This window comes from Anas acuta, chromosome Z (assembly GCF_963932015.1).
Source record: "Anas acuta chromosome Z, bAnaAcu1.1, whole genome shotgun sequence".
NCBI lineage: Eukaryota > Metazoa > Chordata > Aves > Anseriformes > Anatidae > Anas > Anas acuta.
Window position 1 is genome coordinate 63,091,572 of NC_089017.1, and position 23,886 is coordinate 63,115,457.

General features: G+C 44.3%; 2 protein-coding genes across 4 annotated transcripts in view; one reads left to right on the top strand and one right to left on the bottom strand.

The window, feature by feature from the left end:
• ACO1 (aconitase 1) overlaps nt 1-1,879 on the bottom strand; it is a 36,273-nt gene extending 34,394 nt beyond the window's left edge. Inside the window, exon 1 of one of the 2 annotated variants that reach the window (XM_068665918.1) lies at nt 1,721-1,879. The gene's annotated coding sequence lies outside the window, so the exon portion shown is untranslated. Of the gene's footprint in view, nt 1-1,625 lie in introns of both variants that reach the window. The other variant, XM_068665919.1, reaches the window with a different exon arrangement.
• A 19,283-nt stretch (nt 1,880-21,162) lies between these two features.
• Nucleotides 21,163-23,886, top strand: part of DGKQ (diacylglycerol kinase theta) — an 89,909-nt gene continuing 87,185 nt past the window's right edge. For both annotated transcript variants that reach the window (XM_068666130.1, XM_068666131.1), the window contains exon 1: nt 21,163-21,455. In XM_068666130.1, coding sequence (XP_068522231.1) covers nt 21,257-21,455 — 199 coding nt within the window. In that variant the 5' untranslated portion in view covers nt 21,163-21,256. The remainder of the gene's footprint in view (nt 21,456-23,886) is intronic.

Genomic DNA, 23,886 nt, shown 5'->3' on the forward strand with positions numbered 1-23,886 from the left:
ATGTGGCAAAAGCCTGCAGGGAGAGTCTGTCCTGAAAAATACTAGCCAAAGAGATTTGCTGCTATTCTTACTATTTAAATATTAGTAATATTTATTCTGCGGTTTTCTGCAATCATTGTAAAAGCTCGTCCACAATTACAATAAAAACTTCATTAAAAAATATCAGAGTGGGATTGTATCATTCATTGCTTGGTATTCCATTCAAGGGAACCAGGAAAGGAGGAAAGCACCAAATAACAAGCGTCATGCAACTAGAAATAGAGTTTGAAAGACCTACAACCTTTGGTTCAGCACTAATCTGCTATAGTCATACATACTTTGTAAAGCGTCCCTATAGCTAAGTGCTCAGACTCCCTCACACACTGAAAAGCTCCAGGGGAACTTTCTTTATTTTACAATGTCCAGGATCAGTAAAGTACTGACAGTTTTCCAAATAACTCCTCAAACACACCACAGATCCTGGAGGGCATAAGAGTCAGCTGCACTTCCTACCCTATGCACATTAAATTCTTCCTATGTCCTTTGAAGAAGTTAACAATCCCCAGAAGTTTATTAGGACATTCTGATGGAGCACAATTGCTTTTAAGCAAAGCAGTACTAAATAAACATTCCAGTGTTAATATTTTTCTCTAGGGTGGTCTTCCTTTACTGCAGCATTGTGGATTGATAATGAGCCAGTCTGAACAATAGCAACACACTGGAGTGCTCAGAGATACTAATTCAATTCCAAGTTTTGGGTAAGAGAATCCTCTGTTTTAGTCCAAGTTTCCTGCTGATACTAAAGCATACTGAAGTCCAGATCTCTACGTCTTTCCCCCTTCACACACCTACACTAGCTTCAGAGGTGGAAGCTAAATATCAAAGTACAACCTGCAGTTAATAAATAAGAGAGAGCCGCGGCAGTGTTATGAAACACAGCAATACACCACACAGATACAGAAGGACTAATCTGGACATATACCTAATCCACAGCCCAGAACACAGCACCTCCACGGCCACGCTGCCCGGCCAGGCTGGGCAACGCAAATACCTGCCTCTGAGCTTCCACCTCACGGCTGCTATGGGGCACCTGTGCCTGCACAACTTCACCTTCACACCGGGTGAACCCCGCTCCTCCCGGCCTCTAAAGCTTTGCCTCCATCCTTTCTGCGTCCTGCGGGTTTTGGAGGGGTTTATTTTATTTTCACTGCACAGCCGTGTGCTCCATATCCACGCTACGCACCCTCCCGTAGCATTTCGGTACCGCTGAAAACGCAAGGAGGCTAGGCCAGCATTATTCCAACAGACAATAATAATAATAATAATAATAATAATAATAATAATAATAATAATAATAAATAATCACCAAACAGCTACAGCAGGACGAGGGCAGGGCAGCCTCGCCTCTTGCCCTCCTTCCCCACAAAACCTCCCCTCAGCGCTGCCACCACAGCAGCTCCCGGCAGCACCGCGCTGCAGGCGGGCAGGCCCCCGGGGACCCTTCCTCACCCCACAGCACCCCGGGGACCCTCCACAGCCCCCTCAGCACCCCGGGGACCCCCCTCGGACCCCCCTCGGACCCTCCTCAGCCCCGCCACAGCCGCCCGGGTGCCCCCGAGCCGCCCGCCCGCCGCCATGTCCCGCACCCGGCCGGGAGAGGGGACGCCTCGGCGGCGGGGGAGGCAGCTTCCAGCAGGGCCGTAGGAGGGCACGGCGTCCCCCCGCCGAGCCCTGCACTCACCGGGGAGCCAGCAGGAACCCAGCGGCGCTGCCCCGCTGCCGGCCTGCGAAGGGACGGGGCAGGGGCAGGGTGAGGGGCAGGGGCGGGCCAGCTCCGCCCCGCCGCCCTCAAGGCCGGGCATGGCGGCCCCCGCTTCCCGCCTCCCCGCCCGGCATGGCGGCGGGGCGAGCCGGCCTTCCCCTGCCTCAGCGGGCCTTTGTCCCCCCCCCGCCCCGGGCTGTTACACAAAACCCGTCCGGGATCGATACCGTGACGCCAGTGCTGGAGGGGGTGTCCGGGGACAGAGTGTCCCAGAGGCTGGCACGGCACCGTCACCTCAGCCTGGTGGTGGTGGTGGGGGGCGTCGCTGCGCGTCCCCCGTCCCCTGACAGAACGGGGTGTGTTTAGGGCCCGAATAGCGTCAGATAGAATTCGACTCATTCTAGGGAAAGCGTTAAATAAAGAAGAAAGAATATATTAAAATGTATCTAGTCCTAGTGAAAGCATTAGATAAAGAAAGGGGGAGCTAAAGATCTGCAGGGATCACACAAAAAGAGCTTACATGTCTCACACATCTCTGGGGGGCGGTTGGGGGAGCTGTGGTTAGCAGACCTGTTGCTTAACCACCAGCAGAAACCGATGGCCAGTAATGTTTTTGTAGTTGTTTCTGATGATTTGTTATTTTTCCCTGAAGAGAGTTCACGAGGTGAAGAACAAACAGGGCTTCTTGCTGACACTGCAGGAGAGGAGCGGACCTCAGATGCTGGAGGTGATGCAGAGAGTGAAAATGGAAACACTTTTCTCTGCTGGAAAAGACTGCAGGAACCTATAAAATGCCCTAGACGGCTTGTCTGGTTGTCTGCCGGTTGCGTTTCTGCACGCTGACCTGTGCTGGCAGATCCTCCTGCCTACGCACTGTCCAGCTGGAACACGCAGGCCAGGGAAAATCAGTGGCAGGATCTCAGGGTCTAGCAAAGAAGATACACAGTTGTCTTGCTATTTTTTCCTTCCTTTTTTTGTATTTTAAGTCAATACACTTGGTCTTGATTTAAGTGGCATAATTATGTCCTCTAAGGTCTGTCTGTGCTTAAGCCTACTATTATCTTGATACTTCTAGATGTCCCATCACCTACAAAATACAGTACGTTTGGGTTATCACTCAAAATCTTTTACAGGTCGGCCTGCTTTATGTTCAGTGTAAGTATCTCATGAAGTAATATATATTCTCCAACTTCTCTTTTTCGGATCAAATGAGTCTTTAGAACAACTGATTGGCTTTAAGAAATGGTTAACTCAGACATCAAAATGGGCATCCATTCATAATGCTCTTTTCAAACCTTTACCCAAAGAGGTTCAGAAGACTGAGTTTTTTGGAATGAAGTTATCTTTGTAATTTGGTAGTAGAAGGAAAAGGCCAATGACTTCTTCAGGACACCACAAACTAATGATGATTCTGGTAGTAAGAGAAGCTGGAGATTTTCGAAAACCTCTCAGTGATTTGCTTCGAGTTTTAGATGTTACAGAAGTTGTTTTTGTTGTTGATTTTTGTACATGTTTAATAAAAAACAATGACATAATTTCAGTACCTTCCTCTTAGTGGGATAAAGTCTGGGAATAACTCTTTGGGCCACTTCCTTTCAAAGAAATTGTGATTTTTGTTGTTGCTCCCAACAAAACAGATTTCCAAGACCTGTGTATGTCACTGAGTTTTGAATCATGAACAGAATCCTTCGTACCTACATGCCAATGCAATTGCTGCAAAATCTGATAGGCCTAAGAACTCTTCTGTGGAAAGCAAAGACTAGTAAAATAGCAGGTCAGCAACAGAAATGGAAAATCCATTTGTCAGCTTTAACTTCTGTCAGTGAATATCTGCAAGGCTTGTAATTTCTGTTCTGTCTGGAGGGATGGCACCCAAGGTCCTGCTGTGGGAGGGAGGCTTTCTTAACACAGGAAAAGGCAGCACTGCTGCAGCATCAGCTGGTTGTATCTAAGGACACAGAGGCTGTGTTGGGATTGGAAGATAGGCTCTTCTTTCAAGGATTTGTGATAATACTCTCTGAAGGTTACCACAGGTTGGCATTTACAGTACAGAGTGTTTGAAACTGTCATTCCCCTCAGCAGGACTAGGCTGATAATAATGTGTCTGATATGTCAGATGATTGCTGGCAGGTTTGTCTCTCTCCAAAGATTGCTGGGAAGTGAGTGGTAGGTTAGAACCATTGTTTATAAGGAAGATATTTACTGAAATGTGTTCTGGGTTTTAAGATCAGATTGCAAAGACCTCCGACATTTATTGTGGGCAATCATGCACTGTGCTGAATGAGGGCTAAAGTAAGAAAAAGGAAAAAAAAAAAAAAAAAAGTAAACAAACAAACAAAAGAAACAAAAACAAACAAACCAAAAACTTACATTCTTCAATTCTTGCACTGAAGATAGACATGAATAGGAGTAACATGCTTTTCTTGCTGCAATCCTGGGCGTCCCAGTTCCCATGACTTCCTGTTTTTTAGGTGTTTTTTTTTTGTGAAATCATTTCACAGCAGATGAGGAGATGAGGAACTGTATGTAAGTTCTTTGCCCTTTTCTCATTGTTGGGGAAATCCAGTTGCAAGATGCTTGGTCTAACTTCAAATTGCTTCTAGAGTGATCTCTGAAGTTGTTCACCAAGCAGTGTCCTAGAAACCCAGGGAGCGTGTCATGTTTGTTCAGTTCCTAGCTGTGGATGCCCCATCCCTAGAGGTGCTCAAGTCCAGGCTGGATGGGGCTTTGAGCAACCTGGTCTGGTGGGAGGTGTCCCTGCCCATGGCAGGGGGTTTGGAATTAGATGGTGTTCTCCTTCCAACCTAAATCATTCTATGATTCTATGACTTCATTGTTACATCTATAAACACATCTCACCCATTCTTATCCCAGCAAGAACTTACAAATATGTGGGATTCCCACGCAGAAGTTTTCGGGTCATTATATCCTATAAAACCTTAGTATACAGCACTTAGCAGAATCCTGCACAGTGCTAATCCCCCACACAGACTCAGCTGCTCACTGAGGCTGCAACAATCCTGTGGCTGCTGCCACCTGTCTAAAACTAGGCTAAGGCTGGGGTGGGGGAGATGCTAATGTAGAGCTGCCAGCCTGGAGGACCAAGTGTTTGCCTTTCAAACAGTCATCCCAAAGAAGTGTCCGTCAGTAGCACCATCTCCATGTGTCCTCCAGCTGTTCCTGGCTTTCCGTGGTGTAATGAAATGGCCCAGTGAGGTTTGCTCTGGAGTACTATGTGTCCCCCAGGTAGCACTTACGGGTACATCGTATTTCATATTATGTTCCGTGGGCTATAATGTGCATTTTCCAATGAACCTGGCACTCACTAGAAGCGTTGCACTCCAAGAAGCCATCTGTGAATCAGAGTTTAGGAGCTGCTGAGGGGGAACTTTGCAGGTTATTTTGCAGGATCAGCATATTTTGATAAATACATTATGATTTGCCTCTGATTTTAACGCTATTTTTTTAATGCCTTTCTTTAAATCACTCTCCAATCCGCGTAGCTGCAGCAAAGGCTGATTGAATATCGCGGTTTGGCTTCAGCACCAGAACAAAGATTTAACTTCTGCCATCTGCTGGTTAAATGAGGTTTAGCGGAGGCTTGGTGTCTCGCTGCCAGTGAGAGGGCACTGGCCTGGAGTTCAGGTTCTGATTTCACTTCCCAGCTGAAGTTCATGCGTGTAGTCTGACGAAGAACCTCCCCACCCCTTCCACTCCCAGCACTCTGGCAGCAATACCAAAGCACTTGTCCAGCCCTGGCACACGAGCTGAAGAAAAGGGAGGTGAGAAAGGGGCTAATGTACCCAAAATCAAGGTGCAAACTGAGATTGAGACAAGTAAAATTGCTGTCTCCTGACTGCCAGCGCTGTGCTGTCAAAACCAGACCCTACATACTACTTTTGCAGAATTTCCTCAGAAGTGGAAAATTCCTGATGAGCTTATAGTCGATGTAAAAGGCATCAGAAAGAAAACCTGTGTGTTCTGTGGAAGTACAAGGGCAGTTCCCGGCCCTATTAAGAGCGATGATACACCCTGCAGGAAATGCAGAACTCTTTGCTGGGCACCAGTGTATTTCCCTGTGTAGCTGGGCTTTAACCCAGGCTAGGTTTTGTAGTTTTGCCTGAAAAGCAGTGGTTTCATACTCCTCACTGCCATGCCTTTGGTCACTGGTAAATTGAGCAAGCACTGCAGCACAATCCTCCTCTCTCCTCCCTTCCACTCCCCTCCCAGTTATTTGTAGTTGCCTGGACACACAGAACTTATTTTATCCTCCAAACCTGACATTTCCCTTCCAGCACCATGCTGTCCAAGTAGCTGCTATGTGTAGATTGATAAATGCCATTCAACCATCGAATCATCCCAGAGATATAAATCTTATTAAGCTAGTCTACCCTCTTGCCAGTAAAAAGAACACTGTGGGAGCCATGTCATAAGAAAAGTAAAAGGCCAGATTTACTCTTGTGATAGCTTTTTTTTCTTATTCTTATACTTTCTTTTTCACCACCAGCAAACTGATTAAATTGTCCTGTTTTGGAACATGGCACCTTTACAAATTGGCACTGCCTGAGCCCTAATTCTCTGTAGACTCAGTGGTTTGTAGTGGAACTTGCTGCTAAATCTGGATGGATGTTTGTATTTTCATAAATGTTGTTGTTGTTGATTATTTGCAGCTACGTGGTCAAGCATGCACAGAAGTGTGTATACAGGACGGATCCCTCAGTATGAGTTTAATCTCAGGCATCTTGTGTTCTGCTAAAGTTCAGCACTTTGGGCAAGTCTTGTAACAATGGGCTTTACTTGGGATGTTTGGCTTCAGGACATTTGAGAATGTGGGAATGATGTATGTCACACTAATCTTATCTCAATCCCCTCCAAACAGATACATTAGATGCAGATGTTTGCAGAAATACTGTTTCTGAAACTTTGTCAGGGTTCCTGAAACGCCTTGCACTTGTGTAAAAATAACAAGCACTTCCGCTGTTATACTTTAAAACAGAAGGAAAATTAAATTATTCTGTCCAAGGACTTACAACTTGCATGACTGGAAAAAAAAAAAAAAAAAAAAAAAAAAAAAACCAACAACAACTGAGTTTACTGATGTGTGAGTGGAGTTCTGGGTTACTGGAGCCTTTCCTGGGGAAATTATTTTTGGATATGCAGAAATCTTTACAATTTAATTAATAATCTATCTAGAATAGATTGGCTTTATACTTCTGCTGGGGCCTATTCCACTGAGTTCTCTCTTTTCTAAATAATTTGAATACAGTTTTCTTTTTTCCTAGCTCAAAATTTGGGCGTTACTCCACTTAGATAACTGTGACATTTCTTGTAAGAATAGGAAGGAGAAACAATAGCACTCTTCATGCTTTAATTTACATTTCTGCTGCAATGTGGGAATAGCTTTGTATTTTGGACTTATAAATGACATGCACATACACACCAATTCTTGGTTAGAACTAACTGGTATTTAGCAAACTGCTTACAAGAGCTGAATAATTGTTGGATTTAGCCTAAGTGTGGGTTAGCTGCAAATGTGCCATTTTCATAAGTGAATATAAACACACTAACTTAATAATAATAATAAATACTTAAATAATATGCCTTTTCCTCCTGAGAAACAATGGTTTTGAAACATGAGTTACCCCCAAAGTTAGGGAAAAGAAGGAGCCTTTGTGTCTGTAGCTGTAGCAATGCAGCTGAAATCAGTGAGGTCTCAAGTACTGACCACTCTGCTATCCCATGTTGCTGGGCACCTAGGCTTTTCATTAAACGTTTCCTTCTGTATTGCTGAAACCAGCTGAATTGCTGATTCTGCCTTGTGAGTGCCATGAAGCGTTTTGTGAGATAAGATACGGAGCTAATTGTCATTGTTACGCTGAATTGGGTGTAACTGAGATAATCACTACAAGTAGAAGTGATGCCATCACCTCCAATTTCAGAATAATTTCCACTTTGCCGAGAAGGATTAATATAAATCTGTCAGATGAATTAAGTGTCACTGCTGCAGTGCTCTAAATAAACTGGAGGTTTTAAAGCTGCCACTGGTAGAAGGCACATAAAAGCAGTTTGATATAAAGTGTGAAGCTCTTATGTAGGACACAAGGGTGACTTCAGAATCGTTTGCAATTGAGTTAAGGTAATTCCAAAGTCTATTGCAATAAGACTGTATGAAAAACAAGCATCAGGTAATGATTCTTCAAAGGAAGAATGCGAGAACAAGTCACAAGGAATGCTTTGAGAATAAAAGCAGGTTAGAAAAAGAGAAAAACAGGGCAAAAAGAAGAAATGAATGACAGTTACTGGTAGCAAAATGTGCAGGAAACCATCCATAAATAAATAACACTATCATCAAAGAAAAAGGTATAAAGTTTTAGATAAACTGCAAGTGCTATACAAGCCATAACTACACTAGCCATTTATAGCTATACTAGCCATAAATGGAAAATGTTCAGAGTAGTTCACTCAAGAATTATTGAACAATTTTTGCACTGGCTGAGAGCTTGAAGTCTGGAGTCAGGCTCGATCAGACCCACACTGCTGCGGTTGCACTGCCTTCAGTGGAGCTGGTGGGAGTTAGGCCAGGCAAGGCATGCTGTCACTTTTCACTTTCATAGACTGCTCAGACAATATTTTTGCCCTGCAGTAAGGGGCTCAATGTGTAAAGCAATGTGCAAAAGTTATTGTAAGCCTTAGGGAGGTGAACAGCGCTCAAGGTATAAATCAGGAGGAAAAAGTCTTTTTGTCTTTCCCAGTATTTCGGCATACAAGCACTCCTCAAACAGCACAAGATTTTGGTACGTGGAAAGGATGGTATTCTTTCTGTATGCCTGGCTACTAATTTCTGAGGGGAAAAACATCTGGACACATCTCTGTATTAACATTTTTCGTCTGTTTTCAGCGTCCACTGGTGACCGTGGATAATGCTTTAAATGGTGTATTTAAAATCATGCCTGCTGGCATTAATTACAGTTCATAAAGTATCATTTTTACTATCAGACAACTTAGACACAGCAGAAGGTTATGCCAAACCAGAGGAGACAGAAGCAGAGCCAGGATCAGTGCAAATGCTAAGAGCTGAGACTTGCTTTTTTTTCTTCTTCCTATATACGTGGAGACGGAAGAGGAGGAGAACAAGGAAACATCTGGGAATAAATCTCACTAATCTCTCTAAAGTATGAAGGGTGATTAAAAAAAAAAAATGTTTTCCACCTGAAATTGATATTTTTTTTCAAGCTGTCTTTCTTTTTCTTGCTTTATTTTCCTCTTCCATATTCATGTGAAAAGAACTTCTGATGTAAGCTCTAATCATTTCCCCAACTGCTAGTGGTCTTCTGTCATTTTGAAATTAACTGTTTTGCCCCTGTATCAGAAGCAAACGATTGTAGCTCTAAAAAACAATAGAAGATGTGCTTCTGAAAAGAGGCCTGTATTTTGGGCTGTCTACATATGCTTGTTTTGCTCGCAGAGTGTTAGAGATGCAGAGAAAAGCATCAGAAATTCCTCTGCTGCACCCTAATGGTAGGCTATATTTATCCATGACATTTTACTCTTCATGTCTGAATATGACCGATTAACAGTTCCTAACTACTTTTCAACAAAAAGGGAAATATATTGCCTATTTTTTTCCCCAAATCTCTGTACTAGTACTTTGCTTTTACAGTCCTCAATATACCTGCAGAAAGTTAACTTCCTGAATAAAAACAACTGTCATAATTCAGGAATCTTCTGTTAAGTTTCTTCCAAGGCTTCCTAACCAGACTGCTCATGTTATGGCAGAGTCAGGATGAAGGGATATACCCTGACCCCCAGCAGGAATGGGAGCATAGAGCTAAATCATATCTCACACCAGGCATTGTAATACAATTTTGTTTCAAAATATTGTCATTTTTGCCCTTCTGCAAGAAGTCTTTTCCATATAACCAATCCTTCATAAGAATGCTTTTGGTGGTTGCACTAACCCAGAAGACATAGCAGCAAAGAATGATGTACTGAAGAAGACCGAGTTTGGTGTTTCTTTTTATCCCGTTTCTTAGCACAACATTTAGATGCTTCCAGTGAGTAATCCTGTACTGCTGCTCTGTGTGCAAATAGTACCTCCACTGTTGATCTCTCCTTCTGTGAACAGACTGCCTCATTTACCACAGACCTTAATCAAAAGCTGTGATTGTGCCAAATGCAATCTACCCAATGGGACTTGCTATGAAATGTTAATTTGAAAGCTACCAGGCTCTGAATGTTTCATTTCCATCAGTGAAATCCCATTGTGTTTTTTGTTTGTTATGTTGTTGTTGTTGTGCTTTTGGTTTTGTATGCAGTATGTTAACTGACCAAAACCACTGAAAATCTATTGTGTGCTATTTACTAGATGGTAATAAGGTATTTTGATCATGTTCTCTGTGTAGGCAGTTCCTGCATACCCAGATTTAATTCTGTGGTGCTTTCAGTATTTGTCAAGGCTAAGCCTCTTTTAAATATCCATTTCCTGAAAGCACTTCATATTGGAGAGTTTGTAAATGTGTTTTTAGAAGGATAATGACACAAAAGGTTCTGTTCCAGACCAGTCACATCTGGATGATATTGTTCCAAGCTAAAAATTACACTTGCAGTACTTAGCTTGGTGCTTTTCTAAAGAAAACTTAAGCTGCAGAACCTTAGTTCTGGAGTAAGCATTGAGGTGGAAGTTAATTATCTGCTGTGCTTTAAAATTACACCCTGTTATTTCACATTCTTTCACTTCTGGCTACACCCCTAGGCCAGCAGCAGTCACCCTAAAATCCCACCCTGAAGTCTGACTTCTCAACCTGATCATAATGCTAACACAATGGAAGTAGGTGTTGGAGGCTTTTATTTTTGTTTTCATATGTAACTAATTTAGGATTAAATTGCCAAACCTCAGCAACTATTCAACGTGTCTTTGATCTTTGAAACACTTGTTAAGGAATAATTGCAATGATGCGGACAAACAGCTGGTAATTTGAACCTCTCGAGTTTTCAGAAATAAGCATAAATGTCTTTATACTCCCCTGTTCTGAGCAGACATCTGGAGAGGAGCCTTCCAGAAAGAGGTAATACGCTGCTTTATTTTTTAAAAAGTAGAGTTATTCTACTTGTTTAGTGAAGAACAGAACGTAGCATGAGTGTTTTGGAATGTGACCATGAAAAGGGGTTAGAAAAAAAAACAAGAGGACTTAAGTTTCAGGAAAACTTTTTTACTGATTTTACTGTGTGTGGGTTAAGCAGATACTCTGCAGATACTCTTTATTTAGATGAAAGTAACTAAGCATATTGAGCAACCTAACACTGGTGAGTAGGATCTGCTTCCTAACAAACTCTATCTGGAAGCAACTGTCTGGGGATTGAAGTCTTTCTGAGGTTGAGTCCTGCTTACAGAAATACTCAAGTTGAACTGACTCTTATCTCCTGAGCAGTGCTCATGGAGGGGGAAGAGGATGACATGAAGCCTAGGAGTCCATCAAAGCCAGATGTCTTGCCAGGAGCAGCATCTTGGGTCATCGCAGTAGTCCTTGGCTCCCTTGCCAGGTGTTGCAGCTTTGGCAGCAAGGTGCTGGAGGTGCTGGTGCCCGTGCCCACGCTGCAATTCATGCCTCTACTCGAAGGCAGCCAAGTCCCGGGTCCCTGCATACTCAGCCGTGGACCATACTTAGATGTTGGGTACACGTTTCCGAGAGCCTGTCTCTCTGCAAGGGGCAGAGACCAACTCAGAGAGGTTCTTTCCCCTGTGTTATCCCTTCTACTAGGCAAACTGCCTGCAGATCCGACAGGAGCCCAGGTGGCAGTGCTCATCCCAAAAGCAGCTGCCACCCCAGCTCGGGGTGCTGATGGTAGCCCCTTGCTGGCTTCCCTCCCACTGTACCTGGGGCACCAGCTCCTGCTTGTACTTTGTCCACTTGGCTCTTCCTCTGGGGCTGTGTTTCCACAGCTTGCCCAGCCTCCTTCCCTAAGCCTCCTCATTAAACAGAGTGCTGGGAGGAGACAGACTTCTCCCCGGCCAGAGGGGGCATGGATTTTGGAGGGGTCTGCCTTTGCCACTGTGCCTACCTTCACTAGAAACACCCCCAGGGCAGGCATGGCCAGGCAGCTTGTCTCAGGCCCACCACTCCTGCTTGAAAGGCCACTGTCTGCAAGGAAAAGGATAATTTCTCAAACATCCTGCATGGAAACATCACTGGAGCAAGGCTCGGTGAGGGACCAGGGCATTCACTGGAGATGTGCTGGAGCAGGAGCAGATGCTGAGGGATTTAGGGACATCCCCCACCACAGAGTCAAGAGCCACTGCCATTGATTAAAAGGCAAAAGGCAATGGAGATGTACTGAAGCAGAAAGTGGGAATGTAATGTCTGAGAAGTGAATGAGAAGTCTACCACAGGAATGGTACAGCAGGAAGCAGAGACCCTGCATGAAGCATCATATGGGTGAACTGCCCAATAGCCAGATCCTGACACTGGAGTTTTTCACACCACTCCAACAGTATTCTTGGCACCTCAAAATGCTAAATTTTCCTGGACACCGATGGACTCGGTGTTATTACTCTTGAGCAAAGTTTCCATTTTAACTATGTGATCCTACATGGCCCTTCCCAGTTGCATTACAGAGCACACAAGTAGGTTTTTAATTGTTTTACCTCCAGCATAGATCAGAAAATTTCCACTCTTCTCAAAACTATAGATTGAGTCACACATTGTAACATTTTGTCAGCATGACAGAGTGACAGAGCCGGTTAACAGCCCTGTTTTGAGAAAACATGGAATTGCTCTAATACTGGAGTTGGATCTAACTTTAAGGTTGTCCCTGTTGCAAGCATCAGACCTCCAGAAAGCTCTCCTATCCTAAAATTTTCAATGAAGTAAACACAAGCTCTTGAGAGCAGTCACAGTACACATCTTACTATGAATCAACCCTGGACCACACTGTGCAGAAACCATTTTAGTGAGACTCAATTGAGGATCTTAGAAGAGGATGCACAAGAAGGACAAAAAAGTGGGAAGAGGGTCTATAATAACTATATAACTAAATAACTCTGTTTCAGTTATTGAGTGGGTGAATCTTCGGTGGAGTATCTTTAAGATAAGAAATTAATATGCCAGCACTATGTATACTCATGCTGGACAGTCTAGAGTGTTTTATAATTTAGAAAAGAAAGGACCATTATTGCCTACACAGAATCCTTACAACTGATCTCAGCAAAATTATGTTCAAAGCAAAACATTTTTATTTTCCAGATCCTATCGGATTCACAACCCTCACCAAACAGAAACAGCAAGCTGTTATTCCACGTGGGCGTTTCTGCTTATTTTGCAGTTCAAAATGCACTGTTAGCTACTCCATTCATAGGAACTGCTTGCGTGTTCCCTAGGTCCAGGGTCAAAATACATTTAAATAAATTCAACTAACAATCCTTTACAATAAATAAATGTAATGCTAGGTTATTTTTTATTATTATTTTTTTGTTTCCCAGAAAAGTGATTGCTTAACTCTGAGCAAATCCTGTATAGTCTTTCTCGGGAAGTTATTTGTATTAGTATGTGTTCCAAACAGAGCTGGAAATAAGCTATTAAATGTTAAAAGTCAGTGTTTTTGGAGCAAAAATGCCTTGCTTGTTGTATCATCACATTTGCTAGAGGACTGGGCATAAAGCTTCAGACTTTTAACCTTTCTATGTTGTTACATGTTTTTTTTCTATCAGCTTTGAGATAGCTCATTATTTAGAAGTCTCAGTTCTGTTAGCAGAGCCAGGGGTGCTCCTGAGACAGCAAGAAGTGTAAATGTTATAATATGGTGTGACTTCTGCAGTTCAGTCTGCCTGCAATAAATGCCTCTACCTTTTTGTTAGACTCCTTAACAATGTTAACTACAGTGATTTATTTTTTTTTAATGAAGCTGTATTAATTCATGCTGTCTCTGCAGTTTTTTCCCCCACAATAGATGGATGCATGTCAGCTGAAGGAAATAGCACTTTCTCCTGACCTAAGTCTCTGTACTGTGTGTGGGGTGCTGTATATTATGAAGTATATGCCTCATAATTAATGTTCTGGTGTTCAAGAGGACAGACATTTTAATTTCCTTTATAAAAAAAAAAAAAAAAAAAAAAAAGCTTGTGTAGTCTTATGTGTTATTTATGTTGACCTGTTGACCTTTACCTGAAAAGCTGTAATCTCTTAATTTGTCTATATAAAGAATCAAATCAAAAATTGAAAGCCATATCATCTATCTTACCAGTGTTACTTGAAACTGAGCCAGAACTTTTTGTTGGCTTTCCATACCTGTGTTTTGCTTCTCCTACTTATCGGCAGTTGAAGCTTTCAGCCAAACAGTTTATGCTTGTGATTTATTTCTCGTGTGGTCAGTGTAATTATCTTAAAGGAATTTTTGTCAGGAAGTAAGACGTACAGCTACTACAAAGCAAAAAGGAAACTAATTAGATGCTAGGGACATACTGATAGTCCTTTCCAGTGTGGGTCTGAGAAGCTGCATGTCCCTTTTGCTTTCCATTGCAAACCATAGAGAGCACAAACATGACCTAGTACTTTTCCAGTCTGTTCAGCTGTCAGATTTTTGTAAATCTCACATTTGAGGCCTGGTGAGATGCATGGGGATAGAAAGTGCCAGTGTCCACGGACAATATTAGAATTGGTATCCCATTCAAATGAACATCAGGATTCACTTTTGGTTTAGCCATCACCAACTGAAATCACAAGCCCTGGTTCCCATGGGGGACTTCAACCACCCTGATACCTGCTGGAAAGACCACACAGCTTGGCACAAACAGCCCAGGAGGTTCCAGATGTGAAGGTCAGGGGCAGCCTTGGCTGCAGTGACCATGATATTGTGGAGCTCAGGTTCTTGCGAGGAGGAAGCAGAGCAGAAACTATGATTGTGACTCTGGACTTCATGGGAGCAAACTCTGGTTTCTTCAGGGATCTGCTTGGATGAATCCCATGGATTAGGGCCCTAGAAGGGGGGAGGTGTGGGGGGTGTCCAAACAGGTGGTCAGTATTCAAGCATCACTTCCTCCAGGCTCAAGATCAATGTATCCCTAGGATTAAGAAGGCCAGCAAAAAGGGCAGAAGATCAGCATGGATGAGCAGGGAGCTCCCAGCAAATCTTAAACAGAAGAAGAAAGTATACAGCATGTGGGAAAAGGGACAGGCCATTTGGGAGGAATGTAGGGACACTGTCAATGTATGCAGGGATGTGACAAGGAAGCCCAAAGCCCATTTGGATTTAAATCTGGCAAGGGATGGCAAGAACAACAAGAAGAGCTTCTTCACATCCATCATCAGCAAAAGGAAGACAGGGGAAAATGTTGGGCCCGCTGCTGAATGGGGTGGTGCCCTGGTGCTGAAGGATACAGAGAAGGCAGAGGTGCTGAATGCCTTCTTTGCTTCAGTCTCTACTGCTAAGATCAGCTCCCAGGAATCCCAGACCCTGGAGACAAAAGAGGAAGTCTGGAGCGGGTCTTTTTTCAGTGGTGCTCAGTGACAGGACGAGAGGCAACAGGCACAGACTGAAACACAGAAGTTCCGGCTGAATATGAGAAAACACTTCTTCCCTGTGAGGGTGACAGACCACTGGGACAGGCTGCCCAGAGAGGCTGTGCAGTCTCCTTCTCTGGAGATACTCAAAACCCACCTGGATGTGATCTTGTGCAACGTGCTCTGGGTGACCCTGCTTGGCAGGGGGGTTGGACTGCATGCTCTCCAGAGGTCCCTCCCTACCTCAACCGCTCTGTGACTCTGTCACTCTGTGAAAGTACAGAGAAGTGGAAAAGCTGCAAATCTGAAACTTCCCCTGACTAGGAAGCTGACACATGAGCCGTTACTACTAAGTTATCCCTCAAATTCCAAATATTTATATGCCTATTTAAATGAAAGCAAAGTAAAGCAAACCAAACCAAACCAAAAAAATCCAAGCCCTTTCTTCCAACTGGCTGCCAACAGCAAGGTATATGCAAAACTCTGTCTGTGTTTTAAATGAAATGAAAGTGGTGAGTAACTGGATTTCATTGCATTGTCAAGGAAACATCGATATAATTTATTACTTATAAGATAAAAATATGGTGTGATATTAAGAGCACATCACACTTACTTAATCCTATTCATAAAATGGGAGTAATGCACCAGAACTTGCACTTCTCAGTTGTACCACATGCCTTCTACCTGTCAAAATTTCCTCTCCCCAGACATGCAGAGTTCAAGGAGATTACAGAAAGTTCAGAAGATCAAGGTGTAAAGCTTGAACAATTTACAGAATACACCTTTACTGAGCCAAGAGGCTTTGAAAAATTAGGATTTTGCTGAATTGCCTGCTCTAGAGTTGTGTCACTGGAGTTTAATGAGGTTGTAGCAAGCCAAAAACACAAAATGTTTACTTGACTATAAAACTGCTTAAATGATGGTTGCAGAGGTTGCAGTTGGTTGCATTTTGACCTTTGTTGCTAATCTTGTCAAGACATAGCAAATGGATGCTTTTACAATTTTACCTCTCTTCACCTGTTTGTGGCTCTTCTTTACTCAAAAACAAAGGTAAACCTAAGAAGTGGAATAACTGTGTTTATTCCATCTTTCAGTTGTCAGTCTGTGAGGCATCAATTTCTGCGTGAATATTAAACCCTTGTATTTACTGCAAATTGAAGATTTATGTAGATATGTCGATCTTTTGTATATATATTCTTGAAATAGTTCATTGAGGCATGATGGATGCCGCATCATTTTACATATTCATAGAGGGATTGGAGAAGAGAGAGAGAGAGAGAGAGAGAGAGAGAGAGAGACTCTAAGAGCCACTGAGGAATATTTAAGAAAGGCAATACTGTGATCACTATGAGCTCTTGATTTTACTGTTAAAGCACACAGGTAGAAACTACTTCTTCATCTATTCATCTATAGTCCATGCTAGAGTATGTGAGAATGTTGGTCCTTAATGGAAGGCTTGCTCGAATTCCACAAAATATTAAAAACTAGAAATGCTGAAGGATGATTATCCATGGGAATACAAAATTTGTTAGTTAACCAAAACATTTTTTCCCCTAATGTGCTTTGACTGTTGTATCTGAATATGCTGTTGCCAACAATTTCTGGAGAATTACCTTCCTCAGATAGCCTGACCTGGCCGACCTAGTAGAGTTTCACCTAAATGAGCTGCCAGCCAAGAATGCACTGGTGCTTAAAACTGGTGATAATTCTGTCCTAGCAGAACTGCAGGAGACAAACAGTACTAGGACCGTGATTATAACTGTGACCTTGAGCAATAGCATCCATTTTCCAAGGTTTGCTATGATCCAGACACCTCAAAGAAACTGTTTCTTTGGTCTGGCAAGGTTTTTCTTTTGACTCTTCCAGAACAGGTAACTGCCCTTGAAACAGGTAACACTGCCCTTATCCTTTTAGCTGCGCACATTCTTGCAGCTGTGAGTGCAGACAGTCATGCTAGCTGCAAAGAGGACTCTGTCCTTTTTGGCTCAGGCAAACTGCTGTTTCGTCTCCAAAAAGAGTTTAGCTACTACTTTTTTATAAAGATCAGTGTATGACCTGCTTATAAAGGACACCTTGACAGGAGATAAAAATAAAAAATAAAAATATCTTATCATTCTTCTCTTTTTGGATGAGGATCCTGAGTGCAGACATAAAGGTGGTAGAAACCTTGCAGTTAAGACGACCAAGCTCTGAGTCAGGAAGTGTTATCAGACACCTCTAGAGAGCTATCATATTTATCAATGTGACACCTCTGGTAATAATTTCTTACTTTGCTCTTCTCAGCTGTCAAGGACTAGGTCCTTGTTATACATATGTGAAACGGGAAGAATGGCTGTCCTTCAAATCCTGCCATATTCCATGGCTGCTGGCAGTGGAGGTGGAAACAGGCGTGGCTGAAGACAATCAGATGGTTTAGGTTGTTTTGAATTATTAGACTGGTTGCTCAGAGATAAAAATGGAAGTTAAAGCACAGCAAATATAGATCACAAATGCCTTTGTGTTACAGCACATAAATATGTATCTGAGACATGAAAAAATAGCCAAAATCTTAGATGGTCATTTACACCTTAGCAATACAAATTACCATTTCACAGGTAACTTCAAGGAAACCCTGTGAAAATCCTGCACTGGCAGCTAATGCAGTAATGTATCTGAATTACTGTTCATTGAATGCATTTTCACATTTGTATAAAAATATGTATTAATTACTTCCTCAAGCTCTTGAAACAAGGCCAAATTCTCAACTGTCCTCATGAGGCAGCTCAGCGTATTTCCCTGATCGTAGGAAAGAGTTGTTCACAGAAGCTTCAGCTTTCCAACTCCTGGGCCTCTGTCCTTTGATCCATACAAAAGAATGACTGCTAAAGAGGACAGTCTATTTAGAAAATTAAGGTAGGGCAGGTTAACAGAGCAGCTGAGGTGAGATGCTTTTTAGATGCATTCTTGAAGAAAAGCAAGAGAAGGGGTCTTTTTAGGTAGATAAGAGTACAATGACATGGGCTAAGCAAATAGGGAAGGGGTTTCCTCTCCTGAGCAAGGAGGCAAGTCCCAAAGAACAAATCTGGCAAAGAGCACTGAACTCAATCTACAGAAACACTGCCAAGTCTAATCTAATTGAAACTTTTGTCATGCATCTTGGAATTGCTGTCAAAGATAAACTTTCTGATACGTCAAACTTGAATTGTTTTAGAGCACTGAAATATAGTATGTGGGAGTTGAGGCACACAGATGTAAGGGCAAACAGACTCTGTTAGACTTAGTTCCCCTTTCTCTATGCTCAACAGGAATTTAAATTAATGTACCTGTAGTCTCCCTGCATTCTGGTGGCCTGTGTGAACATCTACACTCTCAGCCACTGTACACAGAGATAAAACTTGAGGAACTACATCAGCGTGTACCAACTGACAACCCAGACATGTCTCTAAAAGTGAGAGTGCTTGTGTGTGTATTGAGGTCCATTCACAGTTGAAATGTCTGAGTGTAACATTCTGAAAAATAAGATCATGTGAAAGTTAAGATGGGAACACATCTCAGGTCAGTTAGTCTATTATCTGACCTCACAAGTGAGGACAGACCAGGCTGCTCACGGTGTACCCAGTCTTGTCTTGAAAAGTTTGAGACAGAAAGGGCATAAGCTCTCTAGATAACTTGCTTCTCTGCTTGAGTGCCTTTGCAGTGGAATGGTACTTTCCACTTATATCCAGCTTGAAGGGCTCTTGTTTGAAGTCATGACCACTGCCTCTTGTCCTCCCAGCACACACCACTATAAAGAACCTTGCTCCATCTTCTCAAAAACCTCTCTGCAGATAATAGGGAGCTGCCCTAAGGTCCCCCTGAAGCTGTCTCTTCTGCAGGCTAAGCCCTGCTCCTTCAGCTTCCACTCACATGGTAAGTACTCCAGCTCCTAGCCGTCCTGGTGGTTCTCCACTGAACTTGCTTCAATTTGTCTTTGTGCTTTCTTCCTGTACTGGGGGCCAAACCTGGATACAATACTCCTGACACAGTCTGATAAATGCTGAGGAGATGGGTATAATCCCTGCTCTAGGTCTACTGGCTGTGCTCCTGTTCATATAGCCAAGGATGTTGTTGACCCTTATTGTTGCAAGGGTGCTCATATTCAGCTCACTGTCAACACAGGTGAGACACACAGGACCTTTCCTGCAGAGCTGCTCCCTTGTCTGCCTGCCCATTCCTCCTGCCTGTCCACGTCCCTCTGGATGGCAGTGCAATAACTGTTTCCCCCAGCCTGATGTCATGTGGAAAATTGACAATTGTGCCTTGCACCACCTTCTCTGTGTTGTTGATAAAGATCCTAAATGTGGCAGGTGCCAGGAGAGACCCCTGCTACACTCCTCCTGTTAGTGGCCTCCAGGCAGATTTCAAGTATAAACCATTAACCACTACGTCCTGAGACAACCATCCAAGCAGTTTTTTTACACATTTAGTTGTCTACTGATCTGGACATGGAATATCCCAGTTGGGATATAAGAATATTGTGGCAGACCATGTCATAAGCCTTGCTGAAGCCAAGGTTTCACTGCTCTCCCCTCCTACTTGTTTTGTCCTGGAAGCAAACCAGTCTGGTCAGGTATCATTGCTCCTTGGGAAACCTGTGCCAGCTCTTCCTGATCATTGTCTTCTCCTCCATGTGCCCAGAAATGTGTTCCTTGTTCTATGATCTTCACACAGACCATACTGAGGATGAGTTTTTGGAAGATAGCACCAGGCATTATGGGCTTTATTTCATTCTTTGTATTCAGCACGCACACGTCTTCAACTGAAAGGGTTTTCTGCAGCCTCTTTTAGTGCAGGTCCACCTGGTGCTCCACCAAGGGCTCCTCCACCCATGGGGGAGCTGCAGCGTGGAGATCTGCTCCATGGGGGAGCCATGGGCTGCAGGGGGACAGCCTGCTCCACCAGGGGCCTCTCCCTGCACAGTCCGCAGGGGAACTGCTGCTGCCTGCCTGGAGCACCTCCTGCCCTCCTGCTGCACGGCCGGTGGGGGCTGCAGGGCTGGCTCTCACCCCTCTCCCCCAGCTGCTGTTCCACTGCAGGTTTTTTTTTCTCCCCTTTCTTAAATCTGCTCTCACAGAGGTGCAAATAACATCACTTACTGGCTTGGCTCTGGTCAGCAACGGCGCCCTTATCTAACATGGGGCAGCTTCTGGATCCTTCTCACAAAAGCCACCCCCACAGCCCCCTGCTACCAAAGCCTTGCCACATAAACCCACTACAGGTATACGAAACCCAACGACATAGCTTCTTGTCTTGTCCCAGCGTATTCCTGCTACGGTTCTTTGTTTAATTTAATAACAAAGACATGGAAGTATTTCAGAGGCAGAGACGACTGGTGGGATGGAAACATCCTGGTGTGCAGTTTTCAAAACTGGAATAAGAAGTACTAAGAAGATGAAGTGGACAACAGAAACGTGTTATAAAGGATTGTGCTAAAGAGATGGCTAGGCACTAATTTTTTTTCCTCATAAAGGCAGAGTTCTTGAGAGTCGAAGGCAGGACAACTCAGGGCAAGCCTTCCCTTCCACCCAAACGCACCACCAGAAACGCTGCGCCTCTCCAAGCGGTGCTGGGTGTGGGTCACAGCACCCGTCCTGCTCCATGGGGCAGCGAGACGCTGGAACTCTTTTTAATGAGCATCTCTCTGCTCCATGCCACACAGCGAGGCCTCCCCGCGGGCAGGGCTCCTCCGCCTCTCTGCTGCAGTTTCTCAACGTGTTGTGTTTTTATTTTTTTTATTTTTTTTATTTTTTTTTGAGGGGGCGGTGAAGGATTTTTATTTTCAAACAAAGGTGATTCTGACAAACCAGGGGCTGGCTTTGCCCCAAGGGTAGGCCCACAGCGGCTGACGGCCGGCAGGCGGCGGCGCGGCGCCGGAGGGAGAGGCCCCTCAGCGGGGCGCCGCCTCCGCCCGCCCCATGCCGACACCGACACCGACACCGCCGCCGCCGCTTGGGGCGGAAGCGAGGGCGGTCGGCGGCCGGTGCCGGGTTGGAGGAGCCGGGGCATGGCGGACGGGAGCCGCTCGGTGCGCGGTGGTGGCGGCAGCCCGGGCTCCAGCCCGGTGCTGGGCGGGCGGTGCCGTGGCTGGGCGCCGTCCGCCGTGCCGCCGGGTCACGGCTTCCGCAGGGTGACCCTGACCAAGCCCACCTTCTGCCACTACTGCACCGACTTCATCTGGGGGCTGGCCGGCTACCAGTGCGAGGGTAAGGGGCTGGGGCTGTGGTTGGGGGGTGTGGGTGGGTAAAGGGGGTGTGGGGGAGGATTTTGGGGGTGCTCGGAGCGGTTTCAGCGCTGCCCCGTCCCGGGAGTGCGCTGCTGAGAGGCACCCGGCACCGCCGCGGGCACCTCCCGGTGCCCCGCAGCAGCGGCGTTATCGCAGCCCGGCCCGCTTTTTTCGCAAAATACAGCCTTAAAAATACCCTTCTGCTTCCTCCGGCTGGAAGCCGGGGTGTTTGCCTAGTTTGGGAGGCTGTCCGGAGCGCTTTTGCCCTCCAGGGTGGCTCCTCCGAGGGGTTTGTGCCCTGGGGAGGTGCTGCCCAGCCACCTCGGCTCCGGTGGTGCCTCCAAAAAATCCCCGGTCTGAAGGCTCCAGCCCAAACGAGGGTGAGCGAGAGGTGGCCAGGGAGAGAAAAACACCCGGGGAGAGAGAAAAATGTTAGGGAAATACCTATAACATCACCGGGTATGCGCATCTCCACATAGCACAGGGTGCGATATCACGGGGCGCACGTGTGTCCTTATGTCAAAAAAAAATATGTGTTTTCTTATTCTTGTTTTGCTTTATTTCTGCTGTTTTCAACCGGCTGCGCTCCTCGCTGTGTTTCTCTTTCCTGGTAACTCGCTGCTAAACGATGGGTTTCACCAGTACCTGGTGTGTTATCTGCTGGCTGGGGCTGCTTTTGACAGGTTGCGGTGCCTCCTCAGGCAGCTGGCTCTTTCTGGGTTATTTCATGGACGCTAAAGCGCTTTCTCCAGCAGTATTTGAAGTGAATCCTGTTTAATAATTACCTCCCTGCCACATTCGCTCTAACTAGTGGAATTTGATCATTGTTCTTTAGAAAGTAATAAAAGGGTGCCACGTTGATCAAAAAATCAAAAATAACCCACCCTGCTTTTAGCGAAGGCGATGTTTGCAGCAGACTGAAAAACTTGGTGGGTAATAGCTATCTCCTCCTCCCCAGAGAGGCTGGGATTACAGGTGTAATTGCAGCTGAGCTGATCTCTTACTTAGCAGGGCTCCTTTCGATGAACGGCATGCAGGCTTCAAAATGTAGCTACTCCATGGCCTTTTTCTGGCTTTCTGGATTTGCAACAGCTTCTCCTACAAATCCTCTGTTTTCAGGTGCTCAGTCACCTGATGCTCCTTGTGTCTTGATAAAACCGGTCTGGACCAAACTGAAAGTTTCTGGACTTTGAAGAGAATTGAGCAAGCTGCAGATAAGACTCCTCCAAAGTAAAGGGGCTGGGGGCAGAGAGCTTGCCAGTCATTGCTTTGAGCAGTTGTGTGGCCTAAATGGCCTGGATTTGAGTTTTAATTTCAGTCATGCTTTCGGCCCTGTGAAAATGACATCTTGAGTATGTGTATTTTCTGGTCTATGGAGTTCTTTGGTAAGCTTACCAAACTGCTCAGCATGGACTGACACATGCCCACATGGGTTATGTGGCTGTTTACAAAAATACAGGAAAGTATAATGAATGCTTAGCACATTTCTGGCTGTGTGGGCCAAGATGAGTGCTTCTTTCCTTTTCTTCATGCAGACTCTGAAAAATACATAGGAGAGATGCTCCGATGCTCTTCACATAAGGCACAGAGCATCCTGCATCTAACCCCTCTGTTTTAAGGTGAAGCACACCTCTCCAGTGCAGGGCCTGTAGCACTGTGTCGCCAGAACTTTGCACAGGAAGGGAGACAAATCTGGGGAGAACTGCAGCTGTCCTGCTGGAGCTGCATAGGTATTTTTGTAAGTGATGTTTTAGATGGAAGCTGGTAGTCTTACCATGCAGACTAAGTTGTGTCTGAAGATGTTACTGTCTTATGTTTTTGTGCACGTACTTAGTTTAATCTCAGTCAAACAGGCTTGCAGATGTTTGCCCTTTTTTTTTCTTCACATTTGTTTTCCATAAGCCCTTTCTAAATGACTCTTTATTTTTCTTGCCACTTTACACTGTAGCTGTCACTTCCTTTGATAAGTATGTGTATGTGAAAGAATAAGTGATGTTTCGATTGCAACAAGAACAATGACTCTCTTGTATTCGTCTTGCTTTCCAAAGCCTGGTCATTTCAATTTTGAGTGGGTTTTGAATTTCCTCAGGCTTCTCAGGGAAGAAGCGTGTAAGTGGCTGGTTTTCTGTACGTGTATGTGTGCATCCTGTAAGTTCAATATATAAATCTATTCAGTACGTAAAGTCTACATATGAAACAAAGACAGTTGAGTTGTTATGGGTAGTGGAATTAATTTCATACACTCAGAAAATTGTGTTTTGTTTTTTTTAGCAAATACTGAATTCGAAGTTTTGGATTTATATCTATCTACCAATAAATACACTCTTTTCACAATGCTTTTCCTTTTTTATTTTTATATATCAGATTAAAAAAAAAAAAAAAAAAAAAAAACGTGTAGGAAGAATTATGGA